Below are 22756 nucleotides of genomic sequence, written 5' to 3'. Positions count from 1 at the left end.
GAGTTATTCCAAATCTTGATAGCAGACGCTATGAAAAAGAAATCATATTGCCTCAGTGAAAAGGTGGATAGACTGTGTCTAATATCTTGTCCATAAATTCTCGCTTACATCAATAAGATGCTTTTCATTGAACGTTCATAGATTTTTTTTGAGGCTTTGCATTTTATTTTCTCTTAAAGTTGTGAAGATCAAATGTAGTATTTTTCTCATATTTTTTTCACTATCACTTCCAAGAGATAAATTACTTTTTGATGGTTTATACCCACTTTAAAGATGGCTTATGTTGGACATTTTAATTCAGTGAACAGTAAAATCAATGTATCAGTTACTGATTCAATGGTGCCTAAATACACATGCAAAGACATAGAAAGATAGCCGTAGTGACATTACTTCACAATCCTCCTCCTAAAGCAAGTCATCTGTCTTCCTATCATTCAAAATCTTGTTGCTGTTTCTAAAGTCAAGTCACCCTCACAACACACTGTGGTCCCTGTGGTCCCATTGCAAGAGATAGTGCTTTGTTTCCTTTCAAACAAAAACATGGGGTTTGCTTGCCCCTTCTTTTCCTCTGATAGTAGACATAAAGCATATAGGCATGGCGGAGCATGCTAAACTGCACAGAGCAATGAGCTTGCAGCTTTGGTGTGCCACATTTGGCAGTGGAAATGATCGCACTACTGTCAGTGACACATATATATATATATATGCAAATGTGGGGATCTCAAGTCAGACTTCATCACAAACTGACCTGAAAACATACTTGAGTTTTTTTTTTTTTTTAGTTTTGTTAACGTGGTAGTGGCATTTCTGTAAGAATGGAAATGTCTGTCTGTCTGCATGTCAGACATTTATAGCATACAGTGGATAAAACTTGCTTACTTTGGCCATCTTTTAAATCTTTCGACATTTCTGGTTGTGAGTGAAATATCTAATAATTGTGTGATTAGGTTAGAGCGGTGGTCCTGTACTTCACCTGGTAGAGTGCCCCAGGTACATTATATGGACAGAAGTACTGGGCCACCTACATATTACACCTACAGAAGACATGGAAACCAATGCCATGAAGCTCCAGGCGCTCAGTTTTTCTGCTGATGTTAATGCTGGAGGCGATTTGGAACAAGCAGAGTGTTTCAACCCTGCCCTGTGATTTTACATGGTCTGCCACTGTGTGGTTGAGTTGTTGTGGTTCCTAAATGCTTCCATTTTGCAATAATGGCATTTATAGTTGATTGTGGAAAAATAGGAGAGAAGTATAATTTTATAAAATAAATTTTCATTTGAATTTAATTTTATTTAATTAATTTTTTTTTTACGTTTGTTGCCATGATGCCAGGTCTCTCTTGGAAATGAGATTTTTTACCTGGATAAATAAAGGACTAATAATAATAAAACAATTTGTAGTGTTAAAACATACGCAACGATAACTGAACTTTCTTCTTGTAACCCTTACTTTCTTCAATTTCAGGGAAGAGGCCATGATGTCCACATACTTTGAAAATGTAGAGGACCTACTGGCATCTTTTGGACCTGCCCGTGACTGCTCTAAAGATAATGGTGGCTGCAAAAAGAATTTCAAGTGTGTGTCTGATCGACAGTTAGACTCATCTGGGTGCATGGTAAGCAGATGGTAGTAGACTTGCACTACACTATTAATGCTACATTCAAGCCTTCGTTTATGCATTCATGCAAATATTAATCCTACTCATTTTCCATGTGTTTTATACTGTATATAACTGTGATATCTCCAACACGTTCATATTTTGGAGTATGAATCAAGAGAGAGTGAGAAACTATATAGATCAGCCTTCAAACTGCCAACAAATGAAATGAAATAAAAAACCATCCATCCATCCATCCATCCATCTTCTTCTGCTTATCCGGGGCCGGGTCGCGGGGGCAGCAGCCTAAGCAGAAAAGTCCAGACCTCCCTCTCCCCGGCCACTTCTTTCAGCTGGCCTTGGTGTTCCCAGGCCAGCCGAGAGATATCTCTCCAGCGTGTCCTGGGTCTGCACCAGCGCCTTCCCCTGGTCCGACATGCCTGGAACACCTCACCCAGGAGGCGCCCAGGAGGCATCCTTGTCAGAAACCTGAACCACCTAAACTGGCTCCTTTCGATGTGGAGGAGCAGCGGCTCTACTCTGAGCCCCTCCTGGATGGCCGAACTCTTCACCCTATATCTAAGGGAGAGGCCAGCCACCCTTCGGAGGAAGCTCATTTCTGCCGCTTGTATCCTCAATCTCATTCTTTCGGTCACTACCCACAGCTCATGACCAAAGGTGAGGGTAGGGACGTAGATCAACCAGTAACTTGAGAGCTTCACTCTTACGCTCAGCTCTCGTTTCACCACGATGGACCAGTAGAGCGTCCCACCAATAAAAATAGATAATATAACTTTTTATATAGCTTTTCCCTACTAAAAATGCTCATTAAGAATTTTAAAGGTAACAGTCATCACTTCTATAAGTTTCTTTTCTAACAATGTGACTTACCATCAATGTATTTATATCACTTTGCTAACATGATGTGTCCAAGTAATTCATAAAATTCATAAAAGACTAACATAAAATCAGGAAATCTGTTTACTGTAATGACAATCACAACTGGAGCAATCAAGAAATGGTCCTGTAGTATCTGCACTTTACTTCTTTAAGCCCTTTTCCATACCACTGCTATACTTTTAAATTGAATATGAATAGATAGTGAATGAATTTGTTGTTGGCGCCGTCTTCCATTCATCCTTTCTGCTTCTTAAGCCTTAGTCACATTTTACATGTAGCGTTGTAAAGTGCAGTGCAAAAGTGAATTTCTTGTGGAATACTAACAAGAGCAGGGCAATGCTTCCAGTGCCAGGTTTTAGACAGAAAGGGGTGGACCCAAGTTGTAAAGTAATTAAACTGATGAGCCGTCTCAATTGCTGGAGGCTGGTGTTGTGAGTCATTAAGAGCTTGGATGGGGCTATAAATCGACAGGTCTTTTGGTTGTTTTTGTCGAATAGAGACAAACAGTATAGAGCAGTTTTCTTGTTTACCTTTCCTCTTCTTTCAACTGAAAGAAACATACAGTTGCTACTCCAACAAAAAATTCTGTTTACAGTATTCATTAAAACCTTGTTAGTGACACTTTTGCTACATTTATTATACAGTGATTACACAACCTGCAGTAATTTGTCTGGCACTGATTACGAATGATGAATGACAAAAAAACTGATTCATGGCACTGTCATTAAGGAGCAATGTACACCATAGCTGGCAGACTTCACCAAGGCAGAAGAAGACTTCAGCACTTTAATGAACATGTTTCTACATAAATCAAGTTATTCTCCCACCCCCTTTGCCAGTTTTTCCCTACAGTTTACCACTAATTTGGTTACTCTGACAATGAATCCATATTAATAAACCCACTCCACCCACAACATTAGCAGCTGATGCTGCATCTATGGCAGCCGTAGATTGTATATGCATATACACTAAACTTGGTCAAGACTGCTGAAGTTGAAATTAAGCATCAGAGTGAGAAAGAAAGTTGATTTAAGTGACTTAGAATGTGGTAATGATTATTGGTGCCAGACTGGCTGGTCCGAGTATTTCAGAAACTGTTGATTTACTGGAATTTTTCCATCCATCTTAAGCGGAAGTACTCTGGGCAAAATCTGCTTGTTGAAGCCAGCGGTCAGGGGGAAATGGCCAGACTAGTTTAAGCTGGAGGAAGCCAACAATAACTAAATTAACAGCTCATTATAACAAAGGTTAGCAGAAAATTTCTTTGGTTAATAGCATATTGGTACATTCAGCCGATGCTTGCATGGAAGATGGCGACTTGTCTGAAAAACACTCGGTAAGTAACCGCCAGTTAAAAAGTGAAAAAGTACCAAACAGAGATCATTCACCATCAACGTAAATGCTGTGTTAAACATACACATACCAGCGCATTTCAAAAGGTGTAAGTTTTACTTTAAGGTGAACAAGGCATAAGGGTAGACCAACTAGAACTGTGACTCAGCAATACTGGAAGAAATAGGCATCTCCAACACCATCGCATATGTCAAATGGCTAGTAGATATAAGACCGGACCACACTACAAGAAGTCTACATGATCAGCATTATGTTTTTTTTTAAGTCACAGCTTTGCATATTTTAGTTCCTAACTTTTTGTCTTTCTTCCTTTAATTGTTAAACTGGGATAGCATAATTTGTTTTACATTGATCACAGTTATGCTTTTGCTCCTTTGGGCTTTGAGTTTAGTTGAAACTGGTCAGCATTCAGTAATCGCCAAATAACAAGATTATGATTTATTTCTGATGAGTCAAACAAAATTCTATTGTGAGCAGCAGTTGTTTTCCTCTGTGCGGTATAATTCAACCTTCTTTTTTCTTTTTAAAAAAAAATCTGGCTATCAGTTAAAGGGTTAGTCAGCTTGAGAAGACTTCTTTTCAACTCACATTTTCAAAAGCTAGATAGAAAAAAAAATACTCTGAAATGATTCCAAACGGTCTCACGCCTCTGTGTGATTAATACTCAGACAAAAACACTGACAAAACCCTCTAGTCTTCAGAGATTAACTCAGAGAATCACAGACACGGCAGTATTATTTGCTTTTCTTACTCTCCTGGGTTGGTGTAATTTTAACCACCCTTGTCAGAATGGGTGCTAACACAGAGCACCAACATGTCACACGGAAGGCTTAAAATCCATTTTCAGAGCCAGTCCCTTAAGGCTGTCTGCTGCTCTTAAGACAGCTGAAATGCATTTGCAATGAATTAAATTCTAGTCAGCCCCAGTGTGTACGTTCTGGAGATATCTGTTATTCCATTTTGACTGTGTTCACTTTCTACAGATTCTTAGAAAGACAGGATGTCACTCGCTTCCTTTTTTATCACTTGTCTTAAGAATCACAAGCTGTTCACTTTAAAGCCATTTTATTGCATATTTGTTATGACTTAATTGTAGGAAAAAAAGAGAAGTGGGGGGGAAATTAATTTATTCTGCTTGGTTAAGTTATTGTTCATTTAAATAGGAATTCAAAGTACACCTGTGCAAACTAACCAATGATCGTATAAGAGGCATTAGGGAAAAAATCAGAATCAGAATACTTTATTGATCCCTGGGGGAAAAAAGACAGGGATGATGAAATAAAAGCTCTTTGATTTTAATGTATGTTTTATGCAGGGATTTAAAAGGCAATAAAGAATTTGCCATTCTGATGTCCACAGGCAAATCATTCCACCAGTGACGGGTCTCTAATGGGAAAGAGCTGGTCACTTTTATTTTACCTGGTATTCCTAGGATAGATGAATATATTATATCCATTTCCTTTTTTAAAAAAATCAAGTCGTTATCTCTGTAACCATGGCTTTCTTTTGGTAATTGGCCATTTTCATGCTTTAAATTTGACATCTGATAATGATACAGTGCTTCTTTTTTTTTTTCTTTGTAGCACATTGCCATATTCTGCTACAGTATATGTCCTTCCAATGGTAATACTCGTACACTGAACAGATGGAGGGATATTAGTGGCATATTTTTCCTGAGATAATGTCTCTTTTGGGACATCTCTGGTAAAGTTGCTTGAATGTAGTGTTGGCAAAGATGTATTTTTGCCTTTTAGCTTCAAGCAGCAATAAATTCACATTTTCATTTTGGCCTGTCATACGTGTGTTGTTTACAGAAGACAGATATTGTTGTCTCCGATGTAATTTTAACTTCTATACTGTCCCTGAATGCAAGAGTTTATTAAAAGATGTGGCACACTCGAAAAATCAAGACTTAAATGATGCCTTGTCAGTGTGGACCCATATTTATGCTTGCCAGCCTCTAGTTTACATCAGTTAACAGAGAGGATAAAAGGCATGTCTGCCCAAACACAACACTCATGAAAACTCTCAAAATCCCATGTATGCCCCTACTAATCTGTGTTCCTTACAAACGAACATCACGTAGTTTCCCCCTGTTCTGCCAAGTGCAGCTCATTGCACCTCATTACATCTGCATTTTGGTGTTTCTTGGTTTAAAGCATTCATTTCGTTCAGATATACACTCAACAAAAATATAAACGCAACACCTTTGTTACTGCTCCCATTCCCCATGGGATGGACGTAGAGACCTAAAATTCATTCCAGATACACAATATAACCATCCCTCCCAAACAGTGGTCACAAATCAGTCCAAATGTGTGGTAGTGGGCACATCTGCTATATTGAGATAATCCATCCCACCTCACAGGTGTGCCACATCAGGATGCTGATCTGACATCATGAGTAGTGCACAGGTGTACCTCAGACTGCCCACAACAAAAGGCCACCCTGGAATGTGCAGTTTTTTGCGCTATTGGGGGTCTGGGGACCCAGAACCGGTCAGTATCTGGTGTGACCACCATTTGCCTCATGCAGTGCAACACATCGTCGCATGGAGTCTATCAGATTGTCAATTGTGGCCTGTGGAATGTTGGTCCACTCCACTTCAATGGCTGTGCGAGGTTGTTGGATATTCGTGGGAACTGGTACACGCTGTCGTATACGCCGGTCAAGCACATCCCGAACATGCTCAATGGGTGACATGTCCGGTGAGTATGCTGGCCATGCAAGAACTGGGACATTCTCAGCTGCCATCTGCCCTGAACAATGTGAACCATGATTCATCCGTGAAGTGCACACCTCTCCAACGTGCCAGACGCCATCGAATGTGAGCATTTGCCCACACAAGTCTGTTACGGCGACGAGCTGGAGTCAGGTCAAGACCCCGATGAGGACGACGGGCATGCAGTTGAGCGTCCCTGAGGCGGTTTCTGACAGTTTGTGCAGAAATTGTTTGGTTGTGCAAACCAATTGTTCCAGCAGCTGTCTGAGTGGCTGGTCTCAGACGATCTTGGAGGTGAACCTGCTGGATGTGGAGGTCCTGGGCTGGTGTGGTTACACGAGGTCTGCGGTTGTGAGGCCGGTTGGATGTGCTGCCATATTCTCTGAAACGCCTGTGGAGACGGCTTATGGTTGAGAAATGAACATTCAATGCACGGGCGACAGATCTGGTTGACATTCCTGCTGTCAGCATGCCAATTGCACGCTCCCTCATTGCTTGTGGCATCTGTGGCATTTTGCTGTGAGACAAAACTGCACAATCCAGGGTGGCCTTTTGTTGTGGGCAGTCTGAGGTACACCTGTGCAGTACTCATGATGTCAGATCAGCATCCTGATGTGGCACACCTGTGAGGTGGGATGGATTATCTCAATATAGCAGATGTGCCCACTACCACACATTTGGACTGATTTGTGACCACTGTTTGGGAGGGATGGTTATATTGTGTATCTGGAATGAATTTTAGGTCTCTACGTCCATCCCATGGGGAATGGGAGCAGTAACAAAGGTGTTGCGTTTATATTTTTGTTGAGTGTATGTACACACATGTCCCTCTCATGATTTGTTAACCCATCTTATTTTTAACTTTGCACATTTATACGTTACATCACAACTGTACTATATTAAATGGATTAGCTCTAGCTCAAAATCCAGATAAGGGTGGATGTGCTGTGTATATCCAAAGCGCATGCTGTTAACTATCTGGGAGGGCACTATAGCCAATTGATATAAAACAGTATAAGGCTCAGTAATAGAGCCTTACTTTTGAAGCATGGAAAGATACATATTTCTTTTCACTTTTTGTAATAAAAAACAATGTAATATACTTTTTACTTTGGATGAGTGATTGTACCTAGATGCCGACAAGTCTCTAAATAGATTGCAGGATGCTAGTCTTCCAAATGTCAGATTTTGTCAGCACTTCCAAAACTAACAGTGTATGTTTACAGACATCACAGCCACCTGTGCAAATACCAAGCACTAATTAGCAAAAAGGATACTAATATTTGCCAATGTGTACAGGGACATGCAAAACCAGATTTGTCTGTGTTGCACATAAATCTCATATCCCAGATGTCATCAAAACTAGGATAAACCTCCAAACTGGGATATCCCAGTTAAACTCACAAGATGCAATACATTCTTTAGTAAGTTTGTTTGCTCTTAGGGAAATAAAACTGTGGAGCCTAATTTAACACATTTAAGCAGCAGAAGAGCCGCAGGGCATGCATCACTGCCATCTCTAAACTAGATTAGGCTGTCGAATGTGCTTTTAAAATATTTGATTTTTTTCCTCTGCCTGCCATTGTTATTTAAAGCTCTCCTGTTTTTTTTCTAAATATATATATTTTCTTGTCCCGTGGAAGACCCAGTTCACATCTTTTAAACATATTGTTTCTTTATTATCCTCAGCTTTTCACACTGCCTTTTCCTTCTCCAAAATATCTGATTGCTACTAAGTACAAACATCTAGCATCTTAATTTTGAGATGATCGTCATGGAAAAGAGTTCTAAATAGATTATACTCAGTTCCTGATTTAGGCAGAAGCCCTAATGGGTGATTGGGGAAATGACTTGCATTCATTCAGAATGTTAATTTGGAGGGGTGATCTATGTGCAGTGTATAATGTGCAGAAAGATCGGCTACATGTACAGCTATATTTCTTACACACTTTCTTCATTCATTTTTTGTTAATTTCTTCAGGCCTACTTACCCTGCACTTTTACTCCGCAAGGAATTAACAGGAGTGAAATGCCATTAGTCCCATTCTTAATGCTGTCATGAAATTCTCCCTTAAATAGCCCCCAGAGAGTACATACATATGCTACCCTCGATGATGGGTGTTCTACATTGATGTCAAGTGTCTACGTTCAGGGACAAGGTTTAAAGGCTGAACACTAATATAAAAGCCTCAAATCCATCACATTTAAACATGCAGTTAAACCCTCTAAAAGACAAAAAAATATATATAAACACGTTCCTTTAAATATTTAATATATTAAATAACATACAAATTATATAAAATTACCATTTGTTTTAATTATACATTAGTGATCAGCTGTCAAGATGATTTACTATACAAACAAAATAAGATGCAAGAAAGTTGTGTCTACAAGTATAAAAGTTCTCACTACTGGCTTGTTCTTGGTGTGCTGCCATCACAGAATCGCTTCAGAAGAACTGAGTGGAATTCATTTGTCTCAAATACAAATTGTTCCACTCCCGAACCCTTGTGTCTTTGGAGAGTTGTCCAGGCAGAAAGAGCAAGTAGCTCATGGGCTGCACTAATGGCTAACCTTAAGAACTTTCATTCAACCACAGAGAGCTACATAGCAATTCTGAATTACAGATAGCTATTCCCACAGCTCTGCTCTAATGTGATGAATAACTCCAATCTTGTCAGAGACTAAAGTGCTCTTCCACCGAATGCTGAACATATGGGATTTTGTGTAGAACACACATGAGCAATGCATAATTCATATTTTTTCTTTTTTGTTTCTGGCTTTGGTTTTCTCAGGAGATCAACAAATGTAATTGAATAATATGTTTTATAAAATCCAAAAATGACTCCTGCAATATAAACAAAAATACAAATTTAAAAAAAGGATAAAATTAAAAGGAAGTGTACCCATACTGCATTAATTTCATCTTCATACAGACAGATATTATAACATAACACAATGTTTAAATTATGAGACATCGAATTATGAGTTTAATCTTCTCATAAGTGGAGACAAACAGCCTTGATCCCTTCTAAGACAGTTCTGAAGCACAGGTGGGTGATGATCGCGTAGGATTCTAAATTGTGCTCTTGGGCCTCAGAGAACTTTTGAGCAAAAATAAAGCCTTGGCATGCAAACCAACAATCAGAAGAACTTTCACCTCTCCTTTGACTAAGTTCAATGCAAGACAGACTATTTTCTGTACTTACTTGAGCACTTGTTAGTGTAGATTATTGAGAATGGAAAACGCATCCTTGAGGCATGAATTTGATACAGAAAAGTGTATAAATTAAAGCCCGACATGTGTGAAAGTGTCAGCTCCTGTGCTTGTTCACTGCCTAGATTGTCCTCACATCTACATTTTTCACTTCATATATACACCAATCAGGCATAACATTATGACCACCAGACTAATATTGCATTGCTGCTAAATCAGCCCTGACCTGTTGAGGCACCAAAATGTTAGCAACAGATCCTGTAATTCTTGTATGTTGTGCAGTAGGGAATCTATTTGTTTATCCAGCACATCCCACAGACACAACACCTAAACACGTTGTTCTGTTTCTTAAACCATTCCTGAAACGTTTTGCTTTGTGGCAGATCACATTACGCTGCTGAAAGAGGCTACCGCCATCAGGGAATACTGTTTCCATGAAAGGGTGTATGTGGTCTGCAGTAATGCTTAGGTAGGTGGTATGTGTCAAAGTAACATCTACGTGGATGGCAGGACCCAAGGTTTCACAGCAGAACATTGACCAAACCATCACACTGCCTCCAGCAGCTTGCTTTCTTCCCGTAGTGCATGCTAGTAACGGGCATTCCCAAGTAACATATACAAATGCAATGGTCATCCATGTGATATTAAAGAAACTGTGATTTATAGGTAGGTAGGTAGGTAGAAAGATCCTTGTGGAGATAATAAGTTGAGATAATCATGTTATTCACTTCAACTAACACCTAATAATAATGTAATGACTGATCAGTGTATATAACAACTCATTTTAAGAATTTACTGGTAGATATTTCAGAGCTTTTGGCACACTTTATCTACTAGAAAAGTCTTAAACTGAGTAACGGAGCAATAAGCAAACTACTGGATGTTGCACTAGAGCAGCAACAGCATGTCAGACCAAAGGCACATCTGCAAGACACACTTTTCCATACTTTGTGTGAGACTCACCTGCTTACTTCCTTACTGTGTCACTTCATGTCAAAAAAAGGTACAAAAAGTGCAAAAACTCGCTTGACTTCCACCAGCTTCAATCGATTTAATATTTGTTGCTGCATTTCCTTTTGCTTGTTTGTTCACCATGTTCCACGAAAAATCTGCAAAGCTTTTTTGACCCACGATGATATATTTGCTCGCTTTCTTCACAGCCTCTGGATATGAGCAATACTGTGTAAATGTGTCTCTCCTGCAGTGATGACTGAAAACTAGAGCCAGACCAACTGCAGAACATTGACTCAGTATCTGGGAATGGGGACAAAGGATAAAGCTTCTTTGTACTCCTCCACGTGTGACACCTGGTTATCCTATTTACAAAGGGCAAGTCTCTTGCTAGGAACAACAAAGATATTAAGCAAGATCTGCAAGCTCTCAGGACACTGAAAGAGGACCTGAGCTTAGAGGATAAAGACTGCACCCAGGCCGAATGGGGATTTTTTAAATATATATTTATACATATAAATGGCCTAAGTGTTTTAGATGTATTAGACAGTTAATGAACATTCCCATTTTTTCTAATACTTTTCTAATAGACTTCATGCATTTCCAAAGATCTCTAACATTATTAGTCTTTATCTCATTTCTAACTTGATTTCTCTGCTAATGTCCTGTATTGCATAAGCTTTATTTAAAACAACCATATGATTTATGTAATTGTTTCTCCAGAAGGCTTATGCCAAAGAAAAAGTCTTATTTCTGATCTCAGGAAACCTTTCAAAATAAGATTGATCCTGATGATCATTGTTTTGGACTAAATGAGGATTTGAAACAGTCTGAGCAAAAGAGAAAGAAAAGATGGCCTTTAAATGGTTCTACTATAAAGCATTTGTTTCCAGAAATGCTAATATGTTATGTGTTGTTGTAGTTACTAATAAATGGTGTTACTTAAATTGTACAGTTCTGCTGGATTTAATGAGATTAATAATCTCTTTGGAAATCTTTAAGCAGAAAACCAGGGAAACATAACGACTATGATAGTTGAAAGCTGTTGGAGATAAAAGTTCACACACCTCGTACGCCTCTATCTCTAGGAGGTAGAAATGCCAACTGTTCTAGTCCAAAACAACAATATATACCACTTCTCTGTTGTTTTCCTTCTCATCTGATGACCAGAACTGAGGGAAAAAGGGTGCCTTTGGATGTGAGTCCTTGCCTATGTCAGTCATTAATAAATAGCTACACATAGTTTTCCCTTTAGCGTCTATACAACTGTGTCTGCAGGCATGTGACTAATGATGTCAGTGAACCTTCCTTACGTGCACTAGACCCTTTAACACCACCTCTTCCTTTGTGCTTCCTAACCTAAGAAAAAGTTCTCAGAGAAATAATAAAGTCATTTAACTTTCTGAACTTTGAGAAATATGTAGTGTTTAGTATATAGCATTGTTTTGTTTTTGGGTTTTTTTGTTCTTTAAGAATAAATACACCACAACCAGCAGACATTTTAGCTGTTTGTCATTGCACGCCTACAAAAATATCCTATGCTGGCACACAAAACTTGAGGAGTCTAGATGAGTCAGAGTAGCAGTTAGTGAAAGAATTGAACTGTGGACTAGAAAACTGATGTAACTCAGTCTCTCACAGTCCTCGTTTCTTAGCAAAGAGAGGCAGATATCAATACAAGCAAGGAAGACATTACAGCAACACTTGAAACTGAAAGGCTGGCAAAACCAACACATTTTCAGCATGTGGCTCACATCTGAAAGTGTAAATTGACCACAGCTGAAACCTGTCAAATATTCAAAGATGAGATGGAAACTATTTATAGTATCTCTGAGACTATATGCATCCTACTGGAAACTCATATGGGGTGGTAATTCTGTTGTTGTTTTCCAGCATGTAATGTCACACTTTGTAGGAAACATTATATAACATCTCAGTAATGACATACGTTAACTTGTGAAAGTCAGGGCTACTGGATCCTGGTTCTCACTACACAGAGGAATGATTTGTTTTCTGTTTAGTTAAGCTAATTCAAAGGTTATTGCTGTATACTGCAGTAGTTGGATGTGGCCTTCCTGGTGCAGTTATAAAAAATTGCCAACTAGAAAACAAATGTTAAAAAATGCAACAAATAATCCAAATATCTAATCAGTCAATCACATAGCAACAACTCAGTGCATTCAAGATGACCAGCTAAAGTTCAAACTCTAGGGCTACCGTGGCTCAGGGGTTTGGGAAGCGCATCTGTAACCGGAAGGTCGCTGGTTTGATCCCTCTGTCGTTGTGTCCTTGGGCAAGACACTTTACCCTACCGCCTACTGGTGTTGGCCAGAGGGGCCGATGGCGTGATATGGCAGCCTCGCTTCTGTCAGTCTGCCCCAGGGCAGCTGTGGCTACAACCGTATCTTGCCTGCACCAGTGTGTGAATGTGAGAGTGAATGAATAGTGGTATTATAAAGCGCTTTGGGTGCCTTGAAAAGCGCTATATAAATCGTTATATAAACCATTATTATTATTATTAACTCACCATCAGAATGGAGAAGAAAGGTGATACAACGTTGCTGATGCCAAACTGTCTGATCTCAGTAATTCAGGAACTGTTGATCTCCTGGGATTTTCCTGCACAGCCATGACTAGGGTTTGCAGAGAATAGTCCAAAAAAGAGAAAATATCCAGTGAGCTGCAAGTATGCAGTAAGTTCTCTAGGAGTGCCTTGTTGATGTCAGAACTCAGAGCAAATAGTTAGACTATTTCAAACTGATGGGAAGGCATCAATACCTGAAATAACCACTCGTTGCCATCAAGATGTCCAGAAGAAATGTGTTTCTTTCTTCACTTGTATTATATTTGCTGCAATTTCTGCTGGCCCCTTAACCAGGTGTCTCTTGAAATATATATATTTTTTAAAAATTCCAATCAGACTTTTTAGTGCTTAAATACAGGATATATAATAATGCCCTTGAATCAGAGAAGCTACAGCAGGAAAAGAATCATGCCAGGTGCCACTCATGTCAGGTAAAAACAGGAAACCGCGTCTTTGCATGAGCTGACCGAAACTGGACAATAGAAGATTGGAAAGATGATTTCAGCTGCTGTATTTGGATAGTAGTGTCATAATTTGGTTTAAATAAGATGAAAGCATGCATCCATCCTACCTTGTATCAAAGGTTCACTCCAGTATATCACTCTGCCGGTGGTGTAATGATGTGGAGGGTAGTTTCTTGGATGTTTTCTTGCTTTAGCTTCCTTAGTATTAACTATGCATGATAGCAATACTGCGGCCTACCCGAATCTTGTTGATGAGCATGTATATCCCTTTATGACTTCCACCATCATACGAATCTTCTGATGGCTGGTTCTAACAGGATACATGCCATGTCACAAAGCTCAAATCATCTCAAACTGGTTTCTTGAACATAAGAAGGAGTTCACTGTGCTCAGCTGTCATCAGACATCAGTCCATGAGAGATTCTTTAGGATGTGATGGTATGAGAGATTCACATCGTGGAGCCGGCAAAGCTTCAGCTTCAGTGAAAATATATGATATATGATTTATATATAGAATGTATAATATTTTAATATTCTGCTAATATTCTGTTAATTGTTAGAACAATGAACACACACACACATTTTTTTATGCTTTTTGATATAATAACACTTATCAATATTGTTTTAGCAGCATGTTGATTGACTTGACAGTTAAGCTGAGCCAGCAGAAAAGTCTGACCTTTTTGTTTTGTTTGTGTAATAAGCATCTTGTTTACATATGAGATGAATAATGCAATATAATTTATGAGCGTAAGCTATTAAGTCAAGAAGTTATTTATTGTTAGTAACATTACATTTTTAATGGAGCCCAACTTTCTTATATAATACATCTGCTGCTTTTGCAGTTCTGAATAATTAGTATTTCTTATGCTGGAGGAAATATAATTCATTTAAAAATCCACTTCATAAATTAAATTCTGCACTTTAAATTAGCCAGGCAAATGACTAGGGTGCTGGACCCATTGTTCCTCCTCAGATTTCTGGCTTGAGTTGACATACTCAGATAAATGTGATTTGTTTTTTGTTTGGTTGATGGGAACTCAAAGTTGAACTAATACTTCATATTGAAATGAAATGTCACAACAACAACCTAGTGATAAAAGCTGTGGTATCAATAATTTACTGCAAGGTAGGGCGCCACTTTTTAGTGAGTCACTAATGACTTTGCTAATTATTATCCATCTAAAAAGTATCAGTTGATTTAATTCCCAGCAAACAAGAGTGGCTATTTCTGTTTCTTGAAATCCCTTGGCTCATTTGCAATGCTTAAGTTTATTATTTTCTTTTATCACACTTCTATCAGCGTGGAATGATTTCACAAATGATAATCATTTTAATTGCTGGTGCTTGTGTCTAAATCTTTCGCCTCTGAGTTTTTTCTTTCTGTCTGGCATTTAAAAAAAAATAAATAAATAACACAGGCCTTTGTGTGAACTGAGGGGGGACTTTCTGCTCAGGTAGTAAAATGAGCTGTGGTAACGATTCCAAGCTGCCGTTGTTTAATTTTCTAATCCTTTAAGCGCCTCCACCTTTTTATTGTGTTGTATCAGAAAAATATAATTGGCTTAAATTCTTCTTTTCTTGAATTTGTTCTTTCTGAAAGTCTTACTTCCTACTACTACTGTCTTATCTTCTCAGTCTTACTATCTCTGTCCTCTCAGTACTTTTCAATCCTGATTAAAATGCACATTCTGACCTATGTGTTTTACTCTCTTCTTCTCTATTCTTATTCTGTGCCTTTATCCTCACCCCCTGCTTGTATCCCTCCCACCACCTTTCCTTCTTTCTTTTTCTTACAGTGTCCTGAGGGGCTGAGGCCAATGAAGGATGGCTCAGGTTGCTATGACTACTCCAGGGGCATTGACTGTACGGATGGCTTCAATGGAGGTTGTGAACAGCTGTGTCTCCAGCAGCTTGTGCCCCTTGAAGATGACCCAAGTTCCAGCAACGTACTCATGTTTTGCGGGTGAGAATAGCTAGTAGTAAATAGAGAAAGAGAAGACATCTGCAGGGTGCCAATAAAGCTTTCTTTGGAAGTAGGTTTCATGAGTGATGGTTCGATTACACAAATGTAAATTTTCAAAAAATACTAAATACGAAATAACCAGTGAATAAACTATAGCTAGAAAGCCATATAGATAGATTGACAAATACATATCATACAGTTCTAGTATAGCCATTACGAGCATAATCTACAAAAACATACACAATACAAAGATGTGGAAAGAAAACTTGCATGAATTTGTCCAAACAATTCAAACCTCATACAAGTAATATTAGTGAATCTCACCTCTGAGATCGTGTTCACAGCTTCTAGCCCAGCTACTATTTTTAGACTGCTCAGTGGAAACCCCGTTCTGTTCTCTTGGCACATGTGCCTGAATGTTACGGAGGTACTGCGTCAAAACAGTGAACCTTTAACCTGATTTTCATTTTGTGGAAGCAGTGGAAGTCACAGGGAGGCAAATCTGATGGGTCTGTGAGGATTTTATATGTGTAGATTAAAAAAAAAACCTCCAGCCTTGTCAGTGCACTAAGTTCCAGCACAACATGGCACATGCCAAAGTTCTCTGTATGGTACAAATGGAGCTTTGCATTGACAGTCTGAGGCAGGGGGATCTTTTGGTAGTGCACATCCTTGTGAATGTTGAAAACAAAGAGGATGACTATTATCCTGGTATCACCCTGGACATGACATTCAATGAAAATGGACTCTTAGCTAAAAAACTTCAACTTTGGCTGGCAGTGAGCCTCTGTGTGATGGTCATTTTGTAGAATGAAGATATTCTTGAAGGGGAAATCATGCCAAATTTCAATTAGGTATAGTTTTTGTTTGCACTTATTCATAGAACTTTTTGATTGTACCCAGTATATTGTAAATACTTAGGTTTCCATTTGAGTGCAGACTGCTTAGATTCCCAAGTGCAATCACACTGTTACTTTGCAACTTGATGAAAAACACTGAAAAAAAACTACTGCACTGTGGTCCGTGGCAGCTGGAAAAGATGTGAATAGTGAACAAATGGGTCAAACACAGGACTTCCACCTGTGATACTAGAGTTTGCATGAAAAAAGAAACAAGGTCGCTCTTAGCTGGCTGATTAAATATTTTTTTCTCGTTTAGAATTTATTGTTATCATAATTTTTCTGTTACGTGCTCAGCTTTGGGACATGGAACCATTTTAAGGTTAGGTTAAAGAAAAGAATGATCTACACTGAATAAAACCCTTCAGGTTAGTGAGTATTTCTGCCACAAAGACCTGAACTTCTATATTGGTCTTTTTACCCAATTTCTAAAAGCAGTGATATTCCTGGAGCAATATTAAATATTATATTGTTGCTCCAAACATGAAAGGTCTGAAAAAGGGCTACAAATAGTAACCAAAAATACAGGAAGTACTTCTGTCAGTGTTTTTGTTAGCTTTAGGGTTGTCCTTCCCATTTTCCTTTAAATAGCTGTCTTCTTTGAGGGTATTTATATCTCAAGACTGGCTGATCATTTATGGAAACTGTTCTGATCATGCCAATGAAAGTTGCTTAATTCCTGGGACCTGATAACTGATAAAAGGATACTTAAAAAAACATGTCTAAATGCATCTGTTGACTTTTTGATGGAAACCTAACAGCAGAAGCCTAAAGAAACATGAAGCATGCCCTCATTCTTGATCTGTGTCTGATCTGGAATGATGTCCTCATTTTCCCCAGATCATTTGGTACCCTTACACTGTGGGCAAACATGAACGTTGAGGCTCTGTCCATTTACCATGATATCCTGTTTAATTTCATAAGTGTATTTTACTAAATCACTAGCCTGTATACCCACATGTTCTGTAATAAATGCACAATGCTTTTTAAAAGTGGCCTGTGGGGAAAAAAACAGATTAAATTAATAAAATCATCTGAATGGTATAACTTTGTTCTGTAATTATACAAATTGTTCATTTACAAAAAATGGAAACAGATTTGCCTTCAACTACAGAAAGCCCCTGTTCCACCAGATCTGAGTATTGCCAACAGCAGTTGACATCTCCTTCCCACCGAGGTGAAGAGACATGAACAATTGCATGAGTCCTGCGCTCAGCCCTATCCAGCAGCACTAACTGCTCAGCCTGGTCTGTAAGACAGGATTGCACACAATAGTGGAAGCTATAATTGTGACTAACTGCAGAGTCTGCTGAATCCAGTGGCACTGGAATCTGTTTTAAAATGGTTTTCACCAGAGTGCTTGTGTCCACAAACTCGCCATTGATAATTGCTACTGTAGCACTTTGCATATTTAAAAGGCCTTTTTGGCTTTGACAGTAACAAAGTAGATTTAATGGTATATAAACTGAAAACCTGGAAAAATGTCTTTTCAAAACATTGGTTGTGATTGTCTGTGTCAGGCTGTTATTAGTCTGAGGGAATTCTAAAGAAAATCGGTACAATTTTGGCATGCTGAGTTTCTCTGTATTGGTCTTTATAGATTGAAAATTAAAGTAGGAACATGGGAACAGCCTTGTATATAATGTCAGTCTTTCAAATCTCAATCAGCCTGCTACAGCTCAATCTTCTGTTTCAAATCTTGCCAGCACTATGCTTTCACCTCAAGTGTAAACAAGGTCTCCTAGATTGCATATCATACATTGTATTGACAGTGTTTCCTTCCTCCTCAGATGCGTACAAGAGTACAAGCTGGCAGGCGATGGGCGCTCCTGTCTCCTGCAGTCAGACAACTGTGATGGACCAAAATGCCCTAAGCAGGATGTCTACTTCAATGACACCCTGTTTGGTGAGATGCTGCATGGATACAACAACAAAACCCAGCAAGTCAACTTGGGACAGATATTCCAAATGACCTTCCGGTAACTAGTGTACAAGTACATGCATTACACTTACATGACTATACAGACTAATGTTCATGCGTCATGTCTTTTTTCTTTCAATTGTCAGTGACTGTTCATTATGTTGTTCTTCACTTTTCTTTAATCTTACCTAGAATCGTGTCTCGTTCTATAAGTTTATGCTTTTTCTTTCCCTTTTATTGTTTTCTTATCTATTGAAAAAAGAATCTGTTTTTATATTATTTCCAACTAAACTTGTAGACACTTAGTCTTCCCTCGAGACCTGCTGTTTCACATCTGAACAGTTTTTCTGCATCTCGAGAGACACATTGAGGCAGCTCTGAAAATCGGTAGTCAGGGTTTGCCATTGGGTTGCTGCGTCTGTGCTTGCTTCAGTGTGTGTGTGTGTGTGCATGTCTATGTAGATACGTGTGTGTGACAGAGAGAGAGAGAAGGGCATGAGAGTGTAATGGTTGAGTGAGGATTGAGACTTATCCCATGGCAGTTCTCCTTAAACTGTCAGCTCTCTGAAAACCTGGCTCACTCTGATAAGTCACATGCTGTCTGTGAGGAAATGCTCAACACTGAGAGATGATAGGGTCTATTTATGCACAAATACAGTATCCACGGTAAACATGCTCAGCCTATATCTCACATTCTCTGTGTCTGTCGTCACTATCTCATGCGCATACTATATAGGCACTGCTTTCAGCAGGGTAACCATAAAATGCTTTTCAACTGCTCTGCCCTATGGGTCATAATAGTTGTGCTTGGCACAGGGTCATGACTTTACAGCGCATACTTTTAAGAAACGGAGAGAAACCTTTCCGTCTTTCAAAAATGGCTAAAATTTTAGATCTAGGTAGAATTTATCCGAATGTATTAATAGTTTCTTTGGGCATCGTCGTCCTGCTAAAATCTCCGTGTACCCAGTAAAGGTGGTGAACACAAGGTAAGTGTTTCGAGTCTGCAGTTTTACACCATTAATTTCATTTTAAAATGGTCAAATTATAGTCAAAGAAGCAATTTGAATAATATTAACATAAGAGCCTTTGTAAGGTGTTTGTGTGAAGTCTTCTCTCAGAAGTGTGCTATAATTCAGGTACTGTAATTTCACATAATTCCTCAGAGAATTCAGCATTTCAGTAATCCACAGATAAGTGTATAAAAAAGGACACTTCTGCTTTAATATCCCTATATTCTTAATATAAACAGCTTTCAAAAGAAGCAGTTCTAAATGCTATTAAGTTTCATTTATTTGGGATTTAACACTCGACACAGTCGTGTCAGCAGTGTCCTTGAAGATGTTATTGGAACGTAGAGAAGCTGTTAAACAGAAAGAATCAGACTAATGCATCTATTAGCTAGAGTGAGTTATTGTAAAAGATGACCAATCTAACACTGTTTTTTCATGCATTCAGGAAATGTCAACTAATTACCAAAGTATACAGAACAGGTAAATACAAACTGAAAATATTTTTCTCAGAGTTTTGTTTGGACCTCACGTTATAAATTAAGAGGCTTCAGAGCATTCAAAGGAATGAAAAGCTATGGTTTAACTCCCCCATAACAGCAACATCTGACGACCTTCTCTGTACCCACAATGACGAGTATAGACACTTAGTATACGCCTCGGGTTTTTCCAAGAGTAGCTGCAGACATCAACCTCACTAACTTCTGATGCACAACCAGTCGTTTTGTTCTAAAAGCATTCCTGGAATATAACAGAAACCACTCAGCAGTTAGTTGTGATAGTTACCTGTGATCACCTTATCAGCTCTAAGTTAAACAGGGACTGAAGAGTTATCTTTAGACAGTTTGGAAGAAAGACTGACATGTCCAGAGCTTAAACTGGGGACTAAAGGTCCAAGGTTTCCTAAAGGTTTGAGAGGCTAAACCAGTTGGTAACTTCCACTAATACACTCAACAAGGCACAGTTTGACAGATGAGTCAAAGGCACAGTTTGAGGATTATAAACCCTGGCAAAGAGGCAGTCTTTATCCCTTTGCCCTCAAACAGTAGGCTGCACAGTGGGGCCTGATCCTCCAGGCTCCAACTCCATGAGCTGGGCTATATTAAATACAGAAAGTAAATACACATGTACTCAAGACCAGGACTCTGATGACATTACAAAATTGAAACAACTAGCGTTGGCAGACCTGAGACACACAATGAGTGACATACTGGTTTTTTTTACCTTATGAGATCAATATAAAATAATATAGTGTATATGATATTGTTAAAATGTGTTTTTGGTCCCTGCTTTTAAATTTCTTGAAATTTAAAAACTTTCTTTAATGTTTTTTCTTTTTAAATTTCTTCAAATCCTTTCTTGCAGGCAAGAATTAATCAAAGCTCCCTTAATAGCTGGAATTAATCCCTTAAAAATGAAGAAATTGTCAAACAGTGAATTACCAAAGAGAAGTTACAACACTATTAACTTTTCATGTTCCTCCTTTTTAGTGAATGTCTCACCTTTATACACCCTAAGGTTGTTTGGCAAGGTCTATACTCAGAAATACATTTTGCTGATTACTAAGCATCCTTTAAGTATGGTTGTTGTGCTCTGTGACGGTCACTGGCACAGTGACTTGGAAGTCTTAAGAGACAGTCAAAAACCAAAAAAAGACATCAAAATAAAAGTTAGATAATTGCAAAGTTACAAACATTATGGATAAACATTTTTGGCTCTAGCTGAGACTTATATGGGTTTTTTTCAACTTAGGTAAAATTGTAATTCACTAATGATTTCTATAAAGAGTTTCCCTGACACTGTCAAGGTAACTGCAGACAAATCTACTTGGCTCTTAAAAGGGCCCTATTTTCAGTTCTGAACATCAAGTAAAATGACCACTCAGCCACAGCTCTCCATCCACTTTTTCTGTTTGGAATTAGTTAGGTATTGTGGTTATTTATCTTTCCAAGAAGTTAAGTCACACTTCAGAGAGAACATTTATAGAGAACTTTTCCTGTTTTCCATCTCAGCCTTCATTTTCTTACACCTGTGCAATTTGCACCTGTGCTTTGAAGCTAGAAAAATTTCCATGCTAATTGCAAGATGCATACTTAGCTACACTTATATGGTTCCCTGCAGTTAAAGGCACACTTGGCTGATTACATGCCGATGACAGGCAAAGTGCACTTCCAGGCTGATGTGCCTGTTTGGATAAAGAACGCACACGTCTCTAGGTGCAGAGTATGTCTGAAACGAAACACGAAAAGCATTTAAATAGACCGACAGTACATGGTTCAGTACGTTTTGAAGAGAGACTAGAGGAAACAAAAAAGAAAGGTGTTACTCTGTGTATCCATTATTTAAATCAGTGTCAAATTCTGTGGGGAAAATTTTTGTTTAACCAGAATGTATTTTGTATTCATCGACCCCACTAAACATTCATCTTTGTTTCAATTTATTTCTGTTAACGATGGAAAGTTGAGCCGGGGTAAGTCTAACCAGAAAGGCTCAGCTCACAGTAGGTTGGTACTTGCCTTGCAGTGTCATTAATTAAACATGTGTATTATGCCATGTTATCTTACTGTGGTACTTACTGTGCTTATCAAATCCACTGTCATTTGTCAAAAGAACATTAGCTTTGTCTTCGTAATGATTTTGCTCCCATAAGAACCTACTTCACACTCTATGCATTTGTAGAAACATACTACAGTTCTTATTCTCATCATTTTCTACACTTCCCTCCACACCTTCTTTGATATGCAGATGCAAGACTTATTCCACAGCCCTTATTTTTCTCACCTCCACAGTCTACTGGGTTTCTCTCTCACACACGCACACACACACAAAACCCCATTCCTATGCACCAGCACTTCAAAGTGAAATATTAGATGATTGAGATGAATTGTATAAATTGATTCACAGCTTCACAGGTCTTTTTTTCAGTATGAAATATAATCCGTGATTTACGACTGTTTTGCATACATTTGGTATTATATTGATCACACTTTGCTTTTTCACAGGATGTTGAGGTAAGCCCGGGGAGTGATTTTTGCATATTGCTGTAAATTATAGAACTGTAACACAATATTACGATGTCATTCAAGCATTCATTCATTACATGCGTAAATGTGGATGTGAAAGTATAAAACGTTGTGGAAAAGAAATCTGGCCCAAAAAGATTGATTATAT

General features: G+C 38.5%; 1 protein-coding gene and 1 long non-coding RNA gene across 2 annotated transcripts in view; one reads left to right on the top strand and one right to left on the bottom strand.

The window, feature by feature from the left end:
• Positions 1–11016, bottom strand: part of LOC105940750 (uncharacterized) — a 29471-nt gene extending 18455 nt beyond the window's left edge. The window contains exon 1 of the long non-coding RNA XR_001167412.3: positions 10754–11016. This is a non-coding gene — a long non-coding RNA (uncharacterized LOC105940750). The remainder of the gene's footprint in view (positions 1–10753) is intronic.
• Positions 1–22756, top strand: part of astn2 (astrotactin 2) — a 303516-nt gene that overhangs the window by 177552 nt on the left and 103208 nt on the right. The window contains exons 11-13 of the mRNA XM_012916877.3: positions 1466–1616; positions 15589–15755; positions 18445–18633. Of these exons, the coding sequence (XP_012772331.2) occupies positions 1466–1616; positions 15589–15755; positions 18445–18633 (507 nt within the window). The remainder of the gene's footprint in view (positions 1–1465; positions 1617–15588; positions 15756–18444; positions 18634–22756) is intronic.

The sequence above is a fragment of the Maylandia zebra genome, linkage group LG7 (assembly GCF_041146795.1).
Source record: "Maylandia zebra isolate NMK-2024a linkage group LG7, Mzebra_GT3a, whole genome shotgun sequence".
Classification (NCBI taxonomy): Eukaryota; Metazoa; Chordata; class Actinopteri; order Cichliformes; family Cichlidae; genus Maylandia; species Maylandia zebra.
Note: the sequence above shows the minus strand (reverse complement) of the source record. Positions and strands in the feature narration are given on the sequence as shown.